Source organism: Streptopelia decaocto, assembly GCF_964273445.1.
Source record: "Streptopelia decaocto genome assembly, chromosome: 13".
In the NCBI taxonomy this organism is placed as follows: Eukaryota; Metazoa; Chordata; class Aves; order Columbiformes; family Columbidae; genus Streptopelia; species Streptopelia decaocto.
In genome coordinates, this window is record NC_138668.1 from 12,994,484 (window position 1) to 13,015,372 (window position 20,889).

At 47.9% G+C, this 20,889-nt stretch overlaps 4 protein-coding genes across 9 annotated transcripts in view; 2 read left to right on the plus strand and 2 right to left on the minus strand.

The window, feature by feature from the left end:
• GTF3C1 (general transcription factor IIIC subunit 1) overlaps positions 1-12,182 on the plus strand; it is a gene marked incomplete at its 5' end in the record, with an annotated part of 43,613 nt that extends 31,431 nt beyond the window's left edge. For all 4 annotated transcript variants that reach the window (XM_082064719.1, XM_082064721.1, XM_082064720.1 and 1 more), the window contains 10 exons: positions 590-652; positions 1,152-1,245; positions 2,071-2,243; positions 2,409-2,693; positions 4,754-5,007; positions 6,442-6,728; positions 7,201-7,837; positions 9,337-9,376; positions 10,145-10,337; positions 11,796-12,182. In XM_082064719.1, coding sequence (XP_081920845.1) covers positions 590-652; positions 1,152-1,245; positions 2,071-2,243; positions 2,409-2,693; positions 4,754-5,007; positions 6,442-6,728; positions 7,201-7,837; positions 9,337-9,376; positions 10,145-10,337; positions 11,796-12,017 — 2,248 coding nt within the window. In that variant the 3' untranslated portion in view covers positions 12,018-12,182. The remainder of the gene's footprint in view (positions 1-589; positions 653-1,151; positions 1,246-2,070; positions 2,244-2,408; positions 2,694-4,753; positions 5,008-6,441; positions 6,729-7,200; positions 7,838-9,336; positions 9,377-10,144; positions 10,338-11,795) is intronic.
• A 95-nt stretch (positions 12,183-12,277) lies between these two features.
• On the minus strand, positions 12,278-13,175 carry POLR3K (RNA polymerase III subunit K). The gene is made up of 3 exons (XM_082064729.1): positions 13,043-13,175; positions 12,883-12,970; positions 12,278-12,780 (listed from the first exon to the last, which is right to left on the minus strand). Exons 1-3 carry the CDS (start codon positions 13,151-13,153, stop codon positions 12,653-12,655), a joined length of 327 nt encoding a protein of 108 aa, XP_081920855.1. The 5' UTR covers positions 13,154-13,175; the 3' UTR covers positions 12,278-12,652.
• Positions 13,174-16,381, plus strand: SNRNP25 (small nuclear ribonucleoprotein U11/U12 subunit 25). Its single transcript, XM_082064728.1, has 6 exons — positions 13,174-13,299; positions 13,383-13,473; positions 13,546-13,651; positions 13,746-13,820; positions 14,807-14,869; positions 16,181-16,381. The coding sequence occupies exons 1-5, from the start codon at positions 13,189-13,191 to the stop codon at positions 14,859-14,861; spliced, it is 438 nt and encodes a 145-aa protein (XP_081920854.1). The 5' UTR covers positions 13,174-13,188; the 3' UTR covers positions 14,862-14,869; positions 16,181-16,381.
• Positions 16,382-16,512: 131 nt separating this feature from the next.
• Positions 16,513-20,889, minus strand: part of RHBDF1 (rhomboid 5 homolog 1) — a 36,314-nt gene continuing 31,937 nt past the window's right edge. For all 3 annotated transcript variants that reach the window (XM_082064725.1, XM_082064724.1, XM_082064723.1), the window contains 6 exons: positions 20,532-20,595; positions 19,966-20,060; positions 19,046-19,121; positions 18,439-18,539; positions 18,030-18,183; positions 16,513-17,276 (listed from right to left, as the gene is read on the minus strand). In XM_082064725.1, coding sequence (XP_081920851.1) covers positions 16,857-17,276; positions 18,030-18,183; positions 18,439-18,539; positions 19,046-19,121; positions 19,966-20,060; positions 20,532-20,595 — 910 coding nt within the window. In that variant the 3' untranslated portion in view covers positions 16,513-16,856. The remainder of the gene's footprint in view (positions 17,277-18,029; positions 18,184-18,438; positions 18,540-19,045; positions 19,122-19,965; positions 20,061-20,531; positions 20,596-20,889) is intronic.

Genomic DNA, 20,889 nt, shown 5'->3' on the forward strand with positions numbered 1-20,889 from the left:
TAATATTTTAATGCAATAGAAGACTTGCCTTTACCCTTTTCAGATTAACTGGCCCCATTTTATATCACAATTTGTAGCTGGTTGCTCAGCTAAATCATCTCAGTGCTGCTGTTGATAGAGCAGAGCACCCAGCCTTGCGTGGCCTTCTCCAACCGCAGATCGTCAGGCTTCTTCATGATGAATAACACTTGGAGAGAAATGCGAGAATTTGGGTCTCAAACCATTTTATGATAACAAATTTAGCACCTTTGTAACTTTTCTTACTGTATGTGCACGTGCTGCTGATGGTAACTAGAAGTCCAAAACCTCAATAGAATAGCAAATCCATACAGTTTTGTGCTGTCTCCTGTCAATGTGTTTTACCTGCTTGTCAGCAGAAAGCTTAGTGCAGTGAGGCAGATGGATCGCGACGGTGCTTTTAATGTTTGACCCTTGTGCTGCGGGCTGCTGGAGCAGAGCGCTCCCCGGCGCTGCTTCCACACTTGTCCTATCAGCAGTTGCGCTTGTCAGCCTCTGCGTTTCATGGCTGCTATAAAATAACAGAATGTGAGTTTTGTTTCAGTGTTGTCTTCTCCCTCCCCTTCCTCAGATTTCGAGTTTTGGCGATCGGGGAAGACACCGATCAGAACACAAAGGAGGACAGTCTGAGCAGGTGAGCAGCAGTAGCATCAGTTTTTCCCATTAGGACTCCAAGCTCATGTCAGCCCTCACATCTGTGAAAATCATATATATAGTCTTCTAATTCAGTATGTTTTTCATCTGTTTGTTACAGTGTATAAATTTAGTGAAGGATTATAGATTTGATGAATGAAATGACAGGAGGAGTGCCCTTCTCAAAATGGTCTCTGTTATCATTAGGACAACAGTGTATGTTTGCTGTGTGGGTGCTATGCCTCAGGAGGAGGAGATCTTAACAAAGAGAACTTTGTTTTGGGTCTGATTATCTGGACTGACGCAAAACTTCAGGGTGGAAGGTCATGGAAAATGTAAGAGGCTCTTTTACATGAATGATCCTCAGCTGTAGTGGTCTCACGCCTTTATGCCCTTATTTCAGAAGCAGGTGATTGAGTTTGTATATTTTTGTGCTAGTTTAAGTTAGGTAACTCATACTCAATCATCATGAATAAACGTTTTTGGTTTTTTTCTTTCAGTGTCTATGATATTCATTTTCTAGTGCTACAGAATTTGATTCAGAGCACTCTGGCACTCTCAGATAACCAGATGAAATCTTGTCAGTCATTTCAGGTACAGTATCTGGACCAAACTTTACTGGCTGTAAAACCCTGAAGAGTTTCTCCTTCCCCCTTGATACATGCCTTTTTCAAACGAGAGAAAGGAAACTCAGAAACTTAGATTTGTATCAGTTACGATGGGGATTACTCTCTTCTGCTTTTAGGAAATGGTACATTGTATCCAGATTTTCAGTATGTTGCTTTTCTCTCTGAGGATGAGATTGCAGGATGTGAGGTTGAAGCAATCCCCAAAAATCATATGAAAGAAACTCCACATCCCTTCATTGGTTCAAACTGTATCATGATTTAGTGCCCACGTGAGCAGAGAATTACTCTCTGGAGGAGAAATCACCAAGACAGTCCTAGTGTCCAGCGGACACTGGTGTTGGAGAGCCTCTCCTTCAGTTGGACACCACAAAAATAGATAATCTATCAGTCAGGCACTTAACAAAAATAAAGTAGAATAGAAGTTCAAAGGGAGTTTAATATCTCTTAAGCAGGCAGAGTGAAGGCCAGAAAAGCCAGGCTCTTAGAAGCAGGTGTTCCTGGTAAAATGATGGGAAGAATTTACCAAAGTGTGTTGCAGATGAGCATTTTTTTATACATATAATTGTAGTGGGAGCCTGATCCCATTTTGAATATCAGGTGTTCTATAGCATTCGGTTAATTTAATTGGCATTTACTGTGGAAAGCCTGGAAGCCCATAAAAGGAATAGAACAGTGAAGTGAATGGCTTGTAGCTCCATATTCATTTAGTTAGGTAAACCTCAAGTTGCTGAGTCTAACAGTGGATTCAGAGCTAACACGGCCTTTTATGTTGAACGGGGGTTTTTTGCAGACGTTTCGTTTGTACCGCGAGTACCGGGATGACATTCTTGTGAAGGCTTTCCTGGAGTGTCAGAAGAGGAGCTTGGTCAATCGCCGTCGAGTAAACCACACATTGGGTCCAAAGAAAAGCCGGGCTTTGCCTTTTGTACCCATGTCCTATCAGCTGTCTCAGAGCTACTACAGGTGGGTGTCAGAAAGGTCACTGTTGATGTTTGAGCAAATAAAAGAATCTACCCAGGCATGCTGTAACTATTTGGCTGCTCTGTGCTAACTTGGGTCTAAAATTCATACGCAGTAAGAACAGATTATCAGAGTCTTGTGCTTCTCTGAATTTGTCTTTTTGTCCAGAGTTTTTACATGGCGGTTTCCCAGTACCATTTGTACAGAGGCCTTTCAGTTCCTCGAGAAGCTCAAGAATGCTGAAAAATCAGACCAGCCAGATCACTTCTCGTTTAAAGATCAAGAAAACAAAGCATCAGACGACATGATTGCGTTTCCTATGGAAGGACCTGGTGGCCAGTGTGTGGCGATGCTTTCCCTGTTCTCCCTGGGACTTGTGTCTGTGAACGTGAGAATCCCAGAGCAGATAGTTGTGCTGGACAGCACTATGGTGGAAAATGAAGTGATAAAAAGGTAAACACTGTTATTTCTATTAGTAAATACAGTTTGGGGGTAACTTGGATGAAACTGGGCAGGCATTATCATTTTCTGCACTGTATTGTGGCATGCTTTACTGTGATGATGTTTAGGTTTTTATTTCTGAGGGAGTTAATGAAGAGTTAATGGCACTTTAGTTAGTGCCTGTCATTATAGCCTTGGAGTGCATTTGCCTTTGCATTTGTGACATTTAAATTGCTGGGCACTTCATTGCTGTCAGAGCTGATGCGGAAAGGAGAGCGGCGCGTGCCAGATGAGCATTCTCATCAATGCACCTTCCCATTTCAAGGACTAAGGAGGATTAGTTACAAGGTTTCAGCTTTATCAGTGAAACCTGTCTCCCCTCTTTGGTTTGTTTTTTTTTTAAACCTCCAGTTAATTGAATACCACTGAAATTGAAATTCTCGTCCTAGGCAGACTAATCCTATGAACAGTTATTTTTACCATCATTATGTGTTTTCTTAGAGTGCATCTAAAATCTCTTGCTGTAGTTTAACCTGTTTCTTCCTGTTATATTGCAAACATACACAGAAAATTCTTTGTTCTCTTTCTCTTTAGAGCAGCTTATTACCTATTAGAAGATTGTTGTCTTAGTCTTCCTCCCATAAGAAGTTATTCTTTAAAATGGGCTGCTTCAGTGCTGTAGTTGTGGGTTTGCTATGTTACTCATGTTATCCAGATCTATTTCTTCCTCATTATTTTTCTCAAGACTGAACTGTGATAAAAACGCCACGGTCTTGCTGCCAGGTCTGTGCCAATTCCATCACGCTCTGCAGGTGAAATGCCTGTTAACACATCCCAGGATGATGAACAGCCGCATCTTGCCTGCCCTCCCTTGCCCCCCCAAAAAATTATTCTTGTGATTCATGACAAGTATTTTTTCCTTTACCCAGTTGATTGTTTCCCTTCAGAGAAGGTGCACAGTACTATGATATAAATAACATGCATTTCTCCATATGAAATTGCTTCCTGCTCTTTTCCAGGCTATTTCTCCAGTTTGCTGGAAGTGCTCTCAATGTAAATCCTGTCTTCTCATAAACCTGCGGCCTCCCCAGTTTGGTGACCCTAAGCAAACTTCATAAGCTATTTTATCACCCAGGTCATTAGTAAAAATACACTGAACCCTGGAGGAGTCCCATTGCTGAGTGCAGGCATCTGAGTCCAGCTTTCCAACTGGTTATGTACTAACACTATTTTTTCTAAACTATGTGTTCCCTTTTGGTTTTAAATATGTTTTCCAAGATGAGATAAACCTTAAGTACCTTCTCTTAAAAGGCTGGAAGGAACCTTTGGTTATCTCTGGCATAACCTGCTTAAAACAGGGGCAACTTCAGAGTTAGATCATGCTGTTCAGAGCCTTCACCTTTATTCATAATGGCTCTTGTCATGTCCAACAAAGAAATTGTGTTGCTTTGACTAAATTTCTTTCTGAGAAATCTATTGTGGCTGCTACTACTACTCTTTCTTTACTTTGAGGCTGTCTGCAGTTTGGTTTATGTTGCTTTTTTTTGTTGGTGTGGGTTTTTTTTTTTTTTGTTTGGTTGGGTTTTGTGGGTTTGTTTTGTGTTTTGATTTGGGTCTTTTGTGTGGTTGCTTTGGTTTGTTTTTCTTTGGTTTTCTTTTTAAAGTAAGGGAAGTGTTTGGTCTGTAATTCTCCTTTAAAAATAAACAGTCTGCCCTACACTGCATTATCGCTTCTGTTCTCCACCTTTGTGCTCTGACAGATGTTCCCTCATGATGAAGTGTCTGCTGAGCCAAAGAGGTTCAGCACTGTAAGCTGAGATATTTTGGGTTCATTTCAACATATTTGCAAATAAGAGAAAGTTTCCTTTTCCGGAGATCTTTAGTGCATTTTCTTTTCTATAGTTGCTTGTACTCGGCACTTTAAATCAGCCTGCTGTGAACATACCCACAGCTGTTCATAACTAAATGCTAGAATGCAGAATAGCACGTGTTCCTGCTCTGCTGAGTATCATGGATCACTTTCTTATTTTGAGAGAAAAAAACAACAAACATAACACCTCTGTTTGCTGTAGTTTGGGAAAAGAAGGACTTGAGGATGATGATGACGATGATGACGATGATGATGACGGCTCTGTAGGCAAACGGAGAATAGAAGTAAAAGCTCGTCAAGCATCTCACACCAATTACTTACTGATGAGAGGCTACTATGCCCCTGGAATTGTCAGCACGCGCAATCTGAGCCCCAGTGACAATATTGTGGTCAATTCGTGCCAGGTGAAGGTGAAGCTGCGGTGTACACCAGTTCCAGGAAGACTCAGCTCTCCAGGTTAGTGTCTGTTTGGCCTGACATACACAGAAGCTGGTTGAAGCAAGAAAGATAGTGAACTCATGAGCTGAGGAACTGATTTGAGCAAAGCCTGCTAAAGGGACATTCTTTTATCATGACACATGCAGTTTGCCTTCTAATGGTTTCTCTCCTGACTTAAAACCAAACTGCTGGCTGACTTACAGGAGCACCTTTTGGTAACACGTCCTTGCCTGTATTTCATGTTGGGTGAAAATATTAATCCAATGAGGAAGTCTGTCCTCTGCTCTGTTATCCCATCTCCAGGAGGTTTTTCAGGCCCTTCTGCAACTTAAATACCATATTATGTCACACCCAGGCTCTCTTTTCTGTAAAGAGACAACAAAATCTTTCAGAGCCCCTTGAATGGAAATTCACCTTTACCTGCCTCATGCAAGTGCTTGTAATAGTGCTGTCCAGTCTCTGGCCTCTTACCTACAGTAAGTTAAATATTTTGATAACATTCAGAGCCTGAATATTTGCAATTTATCAGCACTGTTCCTTCTTGAAGAGCATCTCCCTTTCAGCTGTGACGCAAATGCATCCAGGAAAGCCTTTGGTTGTTCAGGTCTTTAGTTGGAAGGTCTAATGCTGTCCCTGTCCATTCCTATTGCTGTTGTGGTAGATGTAAAATAGCAATTCTTTCTCGTATCTCTGCTGCCACACATGCCCTCCAGGTCTGCTGGCTTGATGGCTCATTGCAGTTGCTCTCATTTTTCCTCGGCTGTCAAAGTGCAGCTGCCGTGTGTGTCCCACAAGGGGTGGTGTAAATGCAGCCTGCAGATAAAAGGGTGGGAGCAGGTAGGAACGGTGCCAAAGCTGCCCTCTAATCATCAGGGACTGGAAAAAAGGTGTTACACCGCTTCAGCTTCTGAACACTTGGCACAGTGGGGGTTAGTTTTGTGCAGAGATGCTTTGTTATACGAATTGTACTAAGACATTGTCAACGTGTAGTTTATACCACATTTGGCCGATAGCTTTCTGCCATGGACCAGCTGCTTCCAATTTTTTGATTAATAGGGTCCTCTATAGCATTTCCTTGGCCTAGATTTTTCACTTGACCTTCTTCCAGAAAAAAGGAGATGATTCTCTCATTAACTTAGAGCTCAGCTGACCCGGTGTTAGAGGGAATACCAATATGTCTGCACTGCCTTTCAGCAATACTTCACTCTGATATGAGGGCAAGCCCTTGTAAACCAGCTTGCTCTTCTACAGGGCTTTTCAGAGACAAATATGTAAGAGAGCAAGAAAAAAGGGAATGGCAGCAATGAAGATGGAAAACTGAGCTCTGGTTTTAATTGGAATAGTCTAGAACGCCTCTAATCTGTCTGTCTCAGAATATTTATATTTCTATAATGTATTGCATAGTACCAACTGTTTCACAGCTTATGCACTTGCTTTTTATTTGCTTTGCAGTTTCTTCTCTGCTTGACAACATGGCTGTGGGAGTCTCCTGCCTCCCTGAAACTTTTACCAGGCTGATAAAAGTCCAGGAAGAAAATTATGAGGTAGATCAGTTTCTTCGTGAGTGTAGCGAGCGTTATGGCTATAGTCCCAGAGATGCAGCTGCTGTTCTGGAGATCCGTAATGCAATAGAGGCAACTTCCCACTTTGGAATTTGCAAAGCTGAGCTGAGCAAACATTTCTGCAGCTATGAAGAGGTGGAACCTGAACGCACCAGGAGCTTGGAGCAGTACATTCAGGTGATTCTACAGCCAGCTGCTTTCTGTACATTAATGTCTGCATGTTTAGTATTCCTCTTGAATAGGACAATCTTACAGGCTGTAGGAAGCAAATATGAAAGCTATTTCTGTTGGGCAAGAGATCACATACCAATACCTGATAGCTGTCCTGCCTCAAATGTAGGAAGAGCAAAAGTTAAAGCAGCACTTAGTCAAAGACAGAGATGAGGCATTTCAGGAATTTAGAGGTACTAACATTCACCTGTGGAAGCAAAATACTCTTTGCCAGTTACATTTTAATTTAAGCTGAACAAAACATGTCTTGTGCTGTAATTTCAGAACAGTTGAAGGGGCAAAACATCTTTCCAGCTTCAGTGCAGCAGGACAGAAAACTGAATGCTCTACTAAGCTCTTCTTCTTTGCTGCCAGTTAAGGATGGCAATTCCATATTTGGTTAAATGTTCCTGAGATATTTTTTTTTTCTCCCCAATAGGACCTTATTGAAATGCAGCAGGTTTTGGAAGTAGGAGGCCACACTGTAAGACTGGTTGCAATAGTATTTGCCAAGCCATGGCTATTACATTCGGTATGTCTGAGGAACAAACTGGATGACTGTGATCAGCAAGGTGCAGACAGCACCCTCCCTGATGTCCAACAGGATCGCCTGCCCGCAGACCCCGAGAAGGGAGAGAAACGTTCAAGAGAGGAGGAGCAGCTGGGGAAGGACACGCCATCTGTCAGTGATGAAGAACCCCCGAGGAAGAGATGCAAGACTCAAAATGATGTCCTTCAAGATGGCAATCAACTCTGTGGGGTTTCACAGAGTGGTTTGGGAAGTGCGAATGAATGTAACTTTGAAGAAGGTGTAACTGATCCCGTTACAAGGACAGAAACTGTAATCACGGATGAAGAAACAGGCTCCCTGGGAGGGCAGGCGGAACACCCAGGTGCTGTGGATGCAGACACTTACAAGGAACACGATAAATCTTGTTGTGATGACAAAGAGCTTGAAGTAGAGAATGAGGAGCTCAGCCCTGAGCACGACAAGCAGATCCCTGGCCTTGAGCAATCAGCTAATGAGCAGGATGATGATCTTTCCTACTTACAGGAGAACCCAGGAGTCTCTAAAGGTAAGTAGGAGCTCTCTGCATCCAAGAAATAGAGACTAGCTCATCATCAGTTGATCCCAAACAGGTAGCTCCATTTTATAAGCAAGTACTAGATTCTTTATGAAGCCGTAGCAGTGACAGAAGTTGTCACTGATCTGGGAGGTCTTGGAGGTTTCAGATACATCACAGATTCCTTCCTATGCCTATTGCTAGAATGTTCATTACTAGTCCAGAAATGTGTTTTCCTTAGAAATTCATTTCTATGTGTTACGCTTCTCCAAAAACGTATTTGCATCTGCATCTCTGGCTTCAGTCCAAAGGCTAGACACCTCCAAACCTACAAAACACGGTGCTTCTGGTGTACATATAACTAGAATGCCCATGACTGAAAGTTATAAAGTCATTAAACCACTCACCAGAAAGCAGCGCAGGCCAGTGAGAAGATTAATAGCCTTGTTTGTAACCCAATTTGACTTAATTTTCATTTCCTTTTTACTGCCAGTTTTGTTTTTTAATGGCTAGTAGTTCTTGCCAAGCTTTACATTAAGTAGGTTGTTGGGGATTTTATTTTGGTTTTGCCGTTATCAGCTCTGATTTCAGACTGAATCACAAGCTAACTGCTTATGTGGTGTTTTGCCAAGATCTGCCATTACCCATGTTTACAGCTGCAGGATGCCACGCGAATTGGTGCAGACTGATTGTAGAGTCTTTAGACCTTGGTAGTGTTTAATTGGAGCCTTCCTGCAGGAAATGGACTCAGCTGTCTGAGCAGCAAATACCTCAGTAGTTCTTAACATGGAACTACTGAAGTATTATTTTGATTTAACTTCCTTTACTTGTTTGTAATACAGAAGGGAAAAAATAACAGTTACGTTATCAGGCACAGGGTTCTTACCGGTCTTGCTGCTGAAGGGTTTCCATGTGCTTAAGCCAAAGCTGTCAGCCTCTGGGCGTGGTAGAGGTACCTACATTAAGTAATTGTGTAATTAAAACCCATGACATAATGTAGACTGTAAGCTGCAGAGACAGCCTTCACTTTGAAACGGAGCCCTGCTGGAATCTTGAGTGTGGCTTCAGTCGACAGCTGCTCAGAGTTCTGCTCAGCTTCTGTATGACGAGGAGAAGCATCACATCAAACAAACCTCTGGGCACTTGCAGGTCGGGACCCTGCATAGCTCGGTGTGAAACTCCATTCTCTCCATCCGTAGAATTACCTGTTGTTCAGCCATGTCATCAGACTTGTAGGAATAAAACTTCTGCGATTTGGGAACGGAACCACAAGGGTGTTGCTGGAGCAGATGGCTGTGGCTGTGAGGTGTGGGACAGCTGCAGGCAGGTCAGGGCGCTCACTCAGTGGCGCTCAGCACTCCCCGTGCAGCCCAGAACAACACCTGCCCTAGTTTGCTTGTGTTACTTTCTAGCATAAGTGGTTACATTTTACAGCATTGACACCTTTTACTTCCCTTCCACGAGATAAAGAGTTTAGGTTAATTAAAAACTGTGTGTTCTTTTCTTTCCAGGAAGTTCTACAACAGATGTATCCCAGGCAGCCAGGGACCGGTGAGTAACAGAGATCGGCAGAATAACTAACGTTTAGCGCTACCAAAATAATGTCTGGAAGCAAATGCTGTGCAAACCTTTGTTTTTTGCTTTGATGGGTAGCGAGCATTGATGATGGAGAAGCTCCATGCTTTCCTCCATTGTTTTTCTTAACGTTACTCGTGTTCATACGAATGCTGAAAAAAATTGATACATGTTTTTTGCCAAAAAACAACTAGCTCCTAAATATCAGTGAAACAAAATTAGTTTTCTTTCTCAAATATGTCCAGTGTCAGGGAGTCTCAGTTTCCACGTGCCCAGGAAAGGCCTGGAGAAACTGCAATATGTGAAATGTGAATTTCTATGTAGGGTCTGTCTTTTGACTCCAAAATGAGGAATTTGGTTTCCTATCTGAGCACTGTTGCTGCACGTTGCAGACTGAAGCTGGTCTTGGATAACTTTTGAAGGATATTAGAGCTAGTGACAAAGAAACAAGTGAAACAAGGCTTTCCTGGTCATCCAGACTCAGGGGAGTTGTTGGGTGGTATAATGGAGCTGAAAGTGTTTGTCGGTGGTGAACACCTCATGTGTTCCGCACGTCTGTGGAACTGTCGAGTAGATCAGCACCAGCCTCTGCCCATACTCCAAACAGCTGCAGAATTTACACCTAGGATGTGAGCAAACCCTGGCAGTGGATGTAGTAAGAATTTTTGTTAAACAGAAAATATGATGATGGAGAATCTAGAAGAGCAATTCCTGACAGAGCTGACTTTAAATTGTCTTTTGCAGGGCCTGTGAGAATGTCTGCTTTATCGGGAGACCGTGGAGGATTGTGGACGGGAACCTGAATAAGCCTGTGTGTAAGGGGATGATGGAAGCTGTGCTCTACCACATCATGACAAAGCCAGGCGTGACGGAGGCCACGCTGCTGCAGCATTACGCGGGGGTGCTGCAGCCTGTTGCTGTCCTAGAGATACTGCAGGTACGTGAGCCACCACCTGCGTGAATTTTAATCTGGTTCAGCTTCCGCACTTAGGAGTCAGCAGCTGCTTTGCTGGAAGTCCCAGGAAAATGGGATTGTGAATGAAGCATGAAAAACAATCTTCTCCCTCTAGTGCAGATTAAGCAAAGCCAGAGCAAGTTACTGATCACAACGAGGAAGGAAAGAAGCTGCTTTACCTGCCCTTGGAATTACCATATGCCTGATTTTGAAATTTGACCTTGCTTCTGAAATGGCTGTAGATGCAGTTGAAATTCTGTTTGGTTATTGAAGGGCGGTGGCTTGTCACTGTGAAATATTAAGTTGGGCTGTTTAATGCAGTCTTTATCACCATAGAGTTCATCTTAATTTTTTCCTCGTAAGCCTTTCAGATGGGTGGTCTTTGACATAAGAATCAAACTGAAATGTGTCTGCTGGACAGTACTGGAAATAAGACCTTCTGTCCTGACAGAGCTGCTTAAAGGCCTACATCCTTAATTGTAAATCAGTACATGGTGAGAAAATTTGAGTTTCTCATATTTTTCCCCACATCTTGCAGTTTGATTGCCACCATTGCTATATTACAAATGAAACTTTTTTTTTTTCCTCTAACAATGATTCAAAATGTTAAGTAGAGCAGTAGTATTGCAGTCTTTCCCATCAGTGTGACTTCCCTTACTAATGCCATATTTCTGCCCAAAGGCTCATGCATTTTGGTGACAAGTGTTTACACACTGAGCAGCCATCCTCTCTCCTGGGTGTTCCAGCACAACTTGTCCGTGTGTCCTGTGCCACGGCAACAGTGCTGGGCAGCTGGGATCGGGACACAGGCAGAGCAGCACAGAGCGGTACAGACCCCCAGGCAACTCATTCATGTCCACAAAGTCAAGGAATTGCTTGTACATTTTACAGATTGCAGAACTCGAACCTAACTTCTCTGCCAATTAATTTGATAAGAACAGGTTTTAAAACCATAGACAGAGCTTTTATCTGTAATATACCAAGTATTAGTAAATCTAGATGCATACCTATGTGAGCTGACTGGATATACACCAGATGTTTTCAGCACATCAGTGGCCTTGCGGGGTGTTGCTGTGGGAACAAACGCTAACCCGTTTGCAAGAACTGACCCAGAAGTCTGGGATTTACACCTATACCAGCCTGAAATGATTTGGAACTGGTCCTAAATGTTGAGATCTGTTGTTGAACATGTGTTCTGCATCCATATCCAGATGTCAGCCACTGCGCTGAAAGTGACGAGTGAGAAGATACCCATCTATGTGAACTTGCATTGTTGTGCTGTAACCTTCGCCATCCCACGGCCTCCTGCAGGGGTGGCATGCAGCCACTTTTAGTATCAATTATCTAATGTTTCTGAGAACCCTCTAGGTAGAACAGCATTCAGTCCATTTTTCTTTTCAGTGCAACTGCTCAAGCTAAAATATGGGAATTTTTCTGCAGGGTCTGGAAACTCTCGGTTGTATCAGACGATTCTACATGAAAAAGCCGGCCCTGGTGTCGCTCTTTTCTCAGCCGGTTGTGGAAGAACAGCTGAACAATCCCAAACTGAGCGAAACCCCAACAATATACTATGAGCCTACGATAGACTGCACTCTCAGGCTGGGAAGGGTGTTCCCTGGTGAAATGAACTGGAATAAATGGGTGCAGATTATCCCTGTATAAAAGAGGTAAAGCCGAGTTACATTAAATTGGTTTGTCCTGTAGGAGTGAGTGTTGATGCAGATTAAATATTACGATTTGTGCTCCATGTTTTTAAATTATATATCTTTTTTACTTTTGAATGTATTTAAACTGAGAATAAAACTTAATGTTAAGATATGGGTAATACTCAATACCACTTTAAGTATATTATCTTTTTAGCAGTAATTACTTGTAAAGCACATAGTTCACAGTGATGTGGTTTCCACGGGGTACAGCAAAGGCCTCCCCAGAAGGCCCCAGCAGTGACACTTCACCTTTGCTCTGCTTTCTGTTTCACTGCTAAGGTTTGGTAACTCTAGTTTAGTTACCTGTATTTTAAACGCTGGTTTCTTGTTGTGCAGGCGCTAGTTTATCCCGTGTGCTTTTAGGACCGCGGCGCTGTGTGAAACAAGGGTCAGCGCCCCAGCTTCTGGAGGTTCAGTTTTGTGTGGCAGCCCTACCCCGGGCCGCGTTTAAAGCACCACACGGCAGACGGGCCCTTCTCCCCACGGATGTTTATTACAGACCCGCCCAACCCGCGGGGCTCCCGCGGCCTCGTCGCGGGGCGAGCGGCCGGGCCCAGCGCGGCCCCTCCGGCCAGGGAAGGGCCGGGGGGCTCAGTCCCGCCAGCGGTGCCCGCACTGCGCGTTGCAGCACTTGTAGAACGTGGTCATGGGCTCGTCGGCCGAGCGCGTCTGGATCTGCATGAAGTAGGCGCGGGGGTGCTCGCACTTGGGGCACGGCTCTGCGGGAGAGGCGCGGGACGTGAGGCGAGGCCCGACCCCCCGGCCCGCTCCCCGGCCCGACCCCCCGGCCCGCTCCCCGGCCCGGCCCGGCCCGGCCCTACCTGCGGTGGAGTCCACGTTCTCCCAGGCCGCCGCGCCGCCCAGCACATCGTCCACCTCCTTGAGCCGCGGGTACTTCCTGCTCGTCACCTGCGGGACCGCGGGTCAGGAGGCCCCGGGCCGCCCCGGCCGCCCCCCGCCCCATGCCCGCCCCCCCCGCACCTTCCGCGTCACGTTGCGCACGTAGGGGCAGGTGGTGCAGGCGAAGCGGTGGCAGCGCGGCCCCTCCTCGGCCACCAGCACGTTACCGCAGGCCGGGCAGAACAGCAGCATCGCCGCTTCCGCCGGCCCGGCCGCCCCTTCCGGCGATGGCGGCGGAGCCCGAGGAGGAGCTGGCGCACGCCGAGGTGCTGGAGCTGTTCCAGGCGGCGCTGGCGCGGCTGGTGCAGGACCCGCTGCTCTGCGACCTCCCGCCGCAGGTGGGGCCGGGGCCGGCGGGCGGGCGGGGCCCGGGGCGGGCGGCGGGACTCAGCCCCGGCCGTCCCGGCCGTGCCGCCCGCAGGTGACGGCGGAGGAGATCGGCTCGCAGGTGGCGCTGGAGTACGGGCAGGCCATGACCGTGCGCGTCTGCAAGGCGGACGGCGAGATCGTGCGTGAGTCCCGGGGGGAGCGGGCCGGGGGTGGCGGGCGGGGGCCGGGGCGCTGACCGGGTCTGTGCCCCGCAGCCGTGGTGGTGGTGCAGAACGCCTCGGTGCTGGACCTGAAGAAGGCGCTGCGGCGGCACGTCCAGCTGCGGCAGGCTCGGCAGGGCGGCGTGCAGCACCTCAGCTGGTGAGCGGGCCGGGCGGGTTCGGGCTGCTCACCCCCCAGCACCTTCCCCCGGCCAGCGGGTCCCCCGCCGCTCCCCCGGCGTGTTTTCCCCTAGGAAGTACATATGGAGGACGTACCACTTAACCTACGCTGGAGAGAAGCTGGCAGATGACAGAAAGAAGCTGAGAGAGTGAGTAATCAAGTCTCTTGTGGTGTCTGTGGGGCTGGAGAAGCCTCGGTAGAGCCCCCGCAGCATCTGCAGGGGCACCGCTACCCCGGGACCGGGTGCCCTGGCTCGGATCGATCCTGCACTTGACACTGCTCTGCACCCAGCCCGAGGGGCTGTCTGCGGGACACAAATGCCTCGGGTAGCTCCTCAGCCCCAGCCGCCCTGTGCTGAGCGTGTTTGTCCAATTCAGGCCACACCAAGGCACTCAGACACGTTGCCCCTTGGCTGGCTGTGCCAAACTCCTGCAGAATGGGTTGTGCTTGCTAAGGTTACACCTGAGGTATCCTGTAAGAAAAAGCAGGAGTGTGAGGGCAGTAGAACACAGCAGGGTCAGCTAGAACTTGCTGCTCAGGACTGCACACCGTTCGGTTTTGAGTATCTCAGGAATGTAGACTCTACAACTTCACTGGACAACTTGGTTGCAGTGCTTTGGTCACCCTCACAGAGGGCTTGGCAGAGCTGCTGAGGTGGAAATGTGGGAAGGAGGGTGGAAGAACGACAAGCAAAGAGCACACAAAGCATAAGAGTGTTTGGCTCTAGACCTGCTTGGCCATGTATCGGAGACCAGTGATCACTCCCCTGTTTCCAGGCCCATTCTCAGGGCAAGGCAGGAGCTGCTTCTGAGCACTTGAGCTGTGGCATGCAGACCAGTAAGAAAAGCTTGTCAGAAGTATTAAAATTTAGCAAGAAAGCCCTAATGAAAGCTGTCCTCAAAAGACTGAGCCATCGGTGAGCCATGTTGCATTGAAATGGGTGTTGCAGTTAAAAACGCAGATGATCAGATCTGCCAGTGCTGGCAGCATGTTCTTCATACACAAGTGAGAATTTTAACTTGTCCTGGATTAGAGCACAGCACGTGGTGGTGGGTGTCCATCTCCCCCCCGGGAAAGAGGATGCTGTTGGATTTCCTGGGAAACTGGCATGTAACAGGATAACTCTCTGTTCAGGTACGGCATCAGGAACCGGGATGAGGTCAGCTTCATAAAGAAACTTCGAAAGTGACCCATTAGGTAGGTCCTAAATATCCATTAAGATCTGTCAGTTCCTCATATTCCTCTTCCCCAGGCCTTAGCGCTCAGGCTCACAGCAGCTGGTGTAGCAGAGCATTTCCGAATGCCAGTGTCTGTATTAGCCTTATGCCCTCTCTCTGGGCTATTTCCACACCCTGGTCGTGTTGCCTGTGCTTCTCTCAGGGCCGGGGATGATAATTCAGCTCCTTCAGTTAATGCACCATTATATGTCAGTGCTGGCAGTGGTGTATCTCTAACTCTATGTTTACACTCCAAATCTGATCCCACAATGTCTCAAGATTCATTGAATGCAGTGTTCTTTTGTTTGCCCTTGTGATTGCGTCAAGGACTTCGCTTTCTTTAAAGCTTCTTGAATGTGTGAAGTCACTGCCGGGAACGTGGCCGGGTGCTAACTAACCCCCAGGAGGACAGAGGTCTCTCTGTGCCACAGGCAGTCGCCATTGCCCACGGCACCTGGCTCCTCCTGTGTGGCTCGACGGTGGCTGTTCTCCCACCCTCTCCTGGTGCTCTGGTACCGCTCACGGCACTTGCAGCTGACAGAGACGTCCCAGGGCTGCGCATCAGCACAGGCGACAACTAAACGCAGCTTGTGCTTTGCTGTTCCACAGGGGGTGTGTTTTGAGCAATCTTCCTTAATTACTGCAAGCTACAAGGAGTTAGGGAAAGGCACCGCAGCTTACACATCTTGTAGTTTTTGTCTTTCGGTTTCTCCATTTTCTGGCCATAGAAACTTGAGTTCAACTGATTCAGTGTTCTCAGAAAACAGGACACACCACTAAACAACTTTTGGTCATGGTATTTCTGTGCAACTGATGCATTTAAAAATACTTCCAGCACAGGCAGCACTAGGAGCACATATATTTGCCTGTTTGTAACCTCTGTAGACATAATTCTGGTATTACACTGCTATTTTTAGAAAGCTGTGCACACAAACACAAGAGCTGGCCAAGACTCTCAAGCTTAGTAAGCCTGAAATTATTTCTGCTTCCCCTCCACACCTAATAACACAAATCACTGTGTCTGAAGAGCAGCTTTTCCAAAGGCTCGGTTTTTTGTTTTGCGGCCGGGACAGAAACTGGTGCTTTGTGACCACAGTAACTTTTCTTCTTTCAACGCTGCCACATTTGCAACATCCAGTGTAATAAACCATGTGTTGTGAGAGAAGCCACCCACCCCATGGTCACCTGTGGCACTGGCTGATCCCCCTGGACTGTCCAGGCGGGTAGCGTGGTGGTGAGAGCCCAGCACACAGAACTATTATCACTGCCAGATATCCTCTTTCTCCAACAGAGAGAGCAGAGAATCCAGCCCTACTACGACCAGGCTGTGGATCCAGCACGTTCCTGGAGGAAAAGGTTGTAACATTTCAAGGAGAAACAAACTCCAGGGGAATGGACATTCTTACGTGTTTCTTGCAGTTTGCTGTTTGAAATGTCTGATTCTGAGCTGTACGTGGAGTGGACTTTCATGATTAAAGAGACCTTCTAGTTTTCTGAGGCTTTTAAGGCCCTTATTTCCAGCTGCAAATCTGCATCTGATGCTTTTGGGTGGTAGAAAAGGATTCATTCTACTGGTACATGAAACAGCGTAGGTGAGATAAAGTAACAAACATAGCCAGACTATGCAGAACAATTAACAGTAGCTAAAACGCTACCTTACCGTTTAATCACCACCTTAGCAGTAGTAAACAACTCTGGTTAAAAATGTAGTATTGAAACTAGTGTAATAAAAATAATGGCAGCAGAAAAAGGTTCAATACAATTGAACAAGGCACAAAGTTCTGTTTTCAGAGTCTTCTGAGATAAGGCAAAAACATGCCTGCCAAGTGCTAAGGAGACAGTTTAAATTAACCACGGGCAGGGTTAGAAGTGTCATTGGATTAGAGGCTTTGTCCACACGGAACTGGCACAGCGAACGCAAAGACGGTCCCTCTCCAGTGCCTGCTCGAGAAGCCAGTCTTTGCCTTTCAGTGGAGCTGTGCATCCAGGTCGTATTTCTCGCAGAATTTGTCTGTGAATGGTATACAAGTAAGGAACTCGCACCACTCGCACTTGATGGGGTAGAAATAGAACAGAATCACAAGTCCTGAGAAGAGTGCAATGAAGATGAGCTGGAAAATTATAATTTGGCATCGCTTCCTATATAAATCAAACTTCCCAAAGCTAATGTAGGGCAGGAAGGCAAAGGAGAGGAAGAAACCACTGATAAATCCTGAAATGTGAGCAAAATTATCAATCCAAGGCAGGAGGCCAAAGGCAAAAAGAAAAAGCACCACAGCCAGCAGCTTGAAGAAAGCTCTCCACGGGCGGGCCAGGATCTGCCAACTCTGGAAGAGCTCCACAAAGAGACACGCCAGAATCCCAAACTGGGATCCTGCAGGGCCGACCTGTGGAAGAAGAGCATTACAGGTAACGTGAAGCACATCCCATCTGCCTGGTGTCTGCAGCCAGCTCCAGGCATTACAGTTATTTATCATGCAACTCCTCATTCAGTGTTTCTTGGGAAAGAGACACTGCAGCCTGCAACTTCTGCCTTATAATGGGGTTCAGTGAGCTAAAGGGTCTTGGTTTGATTTAGGATCAAGGTAGGTGTGAGGCCAGCAAGCACCAGAACAGACTTTATATTTAAAAATGGCAGATCTGGCTTAAGTCACCAGAGTGGAGAAGCCATTAAAAGCAATCTCCTGGCTCCCCCCACACACCACGTACTTCTTGTTGAAGGACCTGGAAGATAGTCCTCCAGGTCCTGCCATGCGGTCTTCTAAAGCAAAGCCAGATGGTGACATCAGACCGCTCCAGCTATGGCATGTGGACAGGGACAGTCTGTAGGAAAGGTGAGCTCTGCTCTTTACCCTGCTCCTGCCTGCCACTCGTGTGTGGAGGGTCTCTGGCACCATGTACAGCTCTCAATTCCCAGCCCATCAGGGGCCTCTCTTACCTTGGGGATGGACAAGCCCAACGTTCGTTACAAGGGACCCTTCTTACTGCAGCCAGACTTCCAGCTGCAAATCTGCACAAACCGTGTGCTGCAGAGATGAGCCCAGCACTGGTGTCTCTGCCTCCACCAGTGAATCACAGGCACATAGAAAAGGCTTGTGTTCAGGGCAAGTTTCTGGGACCCCAGTCTGCAGGAGACCCACCTCTGCTCTGTAGGGTAGAAATATTGCACTGGCAAGGTTCCCAGTGATGCCACTGAGCAGGTAGATGATAGAGATGCGATGCCATCCTGCCAGCTTCTCTAGGTCCCGCAGGATCGTCATTTGGAAACAGATGGAAACCAGACAGTGCAGGATCCTGCCAAATTCAGAGTACAGGAGCTGAAGCAGCAGCTGCTGAAGTCAGCCCTGTGCTTGTTTGTGTTCTTTGCTGAGAGGTCCTGCTGTGGCCTCACCCATTATTCTAATTAACCCTCCCAGCAAACGCAGCATGGTAAACCTCAGCAGGGACAAAACTCAGGCCCTGCTGTGTCCCCCAGGACTGCCAAAACAGCCCTCACAGCACCTCCAGGCTCCCCCAGACGAACAGTGGAAGCTTTACACCTATACTTACCCAGCATGGAGGAAAAGTGACAGCCAGAGGCGGTAGAACTGGTCAGGGACTTCTGGATTTAGGAAAGGGAGGAGCCCACAGACATCATCCATGCAGTGCACCTAGGGCAGAAGAGGGGTTGTGAGGTGCGCGAGCCAGCACCGTCCTTTATCAAGGCCCAGGAGGGGCTGCAGTTGGCTCTGAAAGGGAGGCTCTTGCCCCTCTTCTCCACTGCATTAAGTCCCAGCCCGTCTCCACTACTGAGTTACATGTGAACGCACCCCACCAAAGGCAGCTTCATGCCCTCATTCCTTAGCCCAGCACACGCAAACTGAGACATCTGCATTTGTTCACCCATGGAGCAGGGGGCTGCATCCTCCCGCTGCTTCCACTGTGGTCCTGTCCTGGGCTTTTGTAGCTGCCAGCCTAAGTCCTAAACTGGGCTTCAGAGAGGCACAGATGCACTCTGTCACTACAGTCTAGATCAGCCACTTCCCCCGTGCTCAGGGCGGGACAGGACACAGAACTCTGACCCACACCGCACCACGGGCACCCCGGATCCTGCTGAGCTGCTAAGGGGAACGGGAGGGAGAAGGGCAGCCGCACAAACGGCCAACTCCGCACTCACCTGGGAGCAAAGTGTTGCCTCCTCATGGAAATAGCCCCGCATAAACTCACAATACTCCCGTGAGGTTATTTCACACCTGGAGGAGGCACAGGTAATCAAATCAAGGAACAAGTTACGTGTGGAAGGCACAATGGACAATCCTGTGCCCTCACAGGCGCCCCACGCCCCCATCTTCAGCTGCCCCAGACGCTGCAGCATCTCTGCAACACATATGCCACTACATTCCCATTTGAGGCCAGTGCCGCCCTCCATACACTCCTCTTGCTTCTCTCACAGCCAAGCCTGAGCCACTCCCAGAGATTAACACCCCTCCTACAAGGGCTCCCACACAAGTGCTGAAGCTGAGCCAGTTGCAGCTGAGAACGAACCACCAGCGCTCAGGGAAGCTGTGTCTCTGGGGCTGGGGAGTCTTGTGCCTCTGTTGCTGACACAGTGGAAAGCTGGGGCTCAGCCAAGAGTGTCCTGTCAAGACCTTCAGGGACAGAGAAGCTCCTTGGGGCAGCACTGATTTTTCTCCCTAACAGGGAAAGCCAGACCCAAACACTGGATAACTCAAGCTGACACTGAGGCCAGTGTAGCCTGTCAGGACCAATATGTCCATTCCCAAAAAAAAGTGCAGAACTCCCCAGCAGAAATATTTAATCCCTTTGAAGCTGAGTCCATCCAAACTGCAGGACCAGCTGAGCGAGATACCCTGCTGCAGTGCAGACTCAGGCCGGCTGTTATTTCCTGTTCATCCCAGAGTCCTGCTCCACCTGGGAGACCCGTCACGGCTCCCTGTCCAGCTCCCCTTCCAAGCACAGCTCTGGCTGCGTGTGGGAAGGACAAGGAGGACAAATGGCTGTGGCAACAACCTGAAAAAGGCCCCCTGTGTCTCAACCCAACACCCAGCCCCTCTCCGTACAGGTAGAACTCGTTACCTTCCTTTGGTCCCAATGCAGCAGGGCCGGCCTGTGATCACGCAGTCCATGTGAAGGTGGTTGGTGTAATTCCCAGCACTGTTTTTTGTGCAGATCTGGAAAATGACAACAGGCTGCAGTCAGATAGCCATGGCTTTGCTTGCTGCCTGCGTAAGGTCAAAACAGGCCCTTGGGAAGAAGCCAGTCCCAGAAACATGGGCCTCCCAAAGCCTCCCTCTGATAGCAAGATGGTGACTGACACTCCACCTGCCCGAGCCATTTGGAGCCTCAGTCAACACCTCCTCTCCAACAAGACATGAAAACAGCACTTGGACTGAGTCAGTCTCCATCGCCCTGTCACCCTGGCAGGGCACAGGGCTTTCAGGGCTTTAGGTGGTATGGGGGAACTTTTGTTTTTGGAGGGCTTCAAACTTTGGCTAGACAAAGCTGTGGCTGCCTTGATCTGATATCTGTGACAACAAGCAGCAGAGTCCCCTTCCACCAACACAGCTGAGGCTCTGCAGAACGGGATGTAAATGCCATGTTCTGGCTGCCCACATAGGCCCCATGCCACCAGTGATGCTCACCGGCCACTTGGTGATGTCATCTGGCCACTCATGCGGCTCCATTGAGGCTGGCTGCTCACACACCCTGCAGCAACAGAAAGCAGAGATCAGCCAGAGGAATTATTTTCCCCAGCACCAGCAGCAGGCAGGATCCCGCAGGGAGTCACCGCACTGCCCCTGTCCCAAAGCTGCAGTCCCAGAGCTCCCCTCTGTCCCTGGCTACATCAGATCAGCCAAGACTGTGCTGATCAAAGCCACAGCCTCATTCCAGCAAGCAGAGATCGTGGCTTGAGCACAAAGGCAGCTGTTCGAGAGCACACAGTTGCCCAGCAACTCCCTGGCTCCATGTCCCTTGGTCTCCAGAGCAGCTGCTGTCCCA

Excerpts from the sequence above, each read along its gene's own strand:
- SNRNP25 (XM_082064728.1), top strand. The coding sequence starts at position 13,189 with ATGGCGGCGGAGCCCGAGGAGGAGCTGGCGCACGCCGAGGTGCTGGAG. Across the intron at positions 13,300-13,382 it reads TCTGCGACCTCCCGCCGCAG|GTGACGGCGGAGGAGATCGG; the intron begins GTGGGGCCGGGG and ends TGCCGCCCGCAG. Across the intron at positions 13,821-14,806 it reads GACAGAAAGAAGCTGAGAGA|GTACGGCATCAGGAACCGGG; the intron begins GTGAGTAATCAA and ends CTCTCTGTTCAG.
- POLR3K (XM_082064729.1), bottom strand. The coding sequence starts at position 13,153 with ATGCTGCTGTTCTGCCCGGCCTGCGGTAACGTGCTGGTGGCCGAGGAG. Across the intron at positions 12,971-13,042 it reads TGCGCAACGTGACGCGGAAG|GTGACGAGCAGGAAGTACCC; the intron begins GTGCGGGGGGGG and ends GCGGTCCCGCAG. Across the intron at positions 12,781-12,882 it reads GAACGTGGACTCCACCGCAG|AGCCGTGCCCCAAGTGCGAG; the intron begins GTAGGGCCGGGC and ends CCTCTCCCGCAG.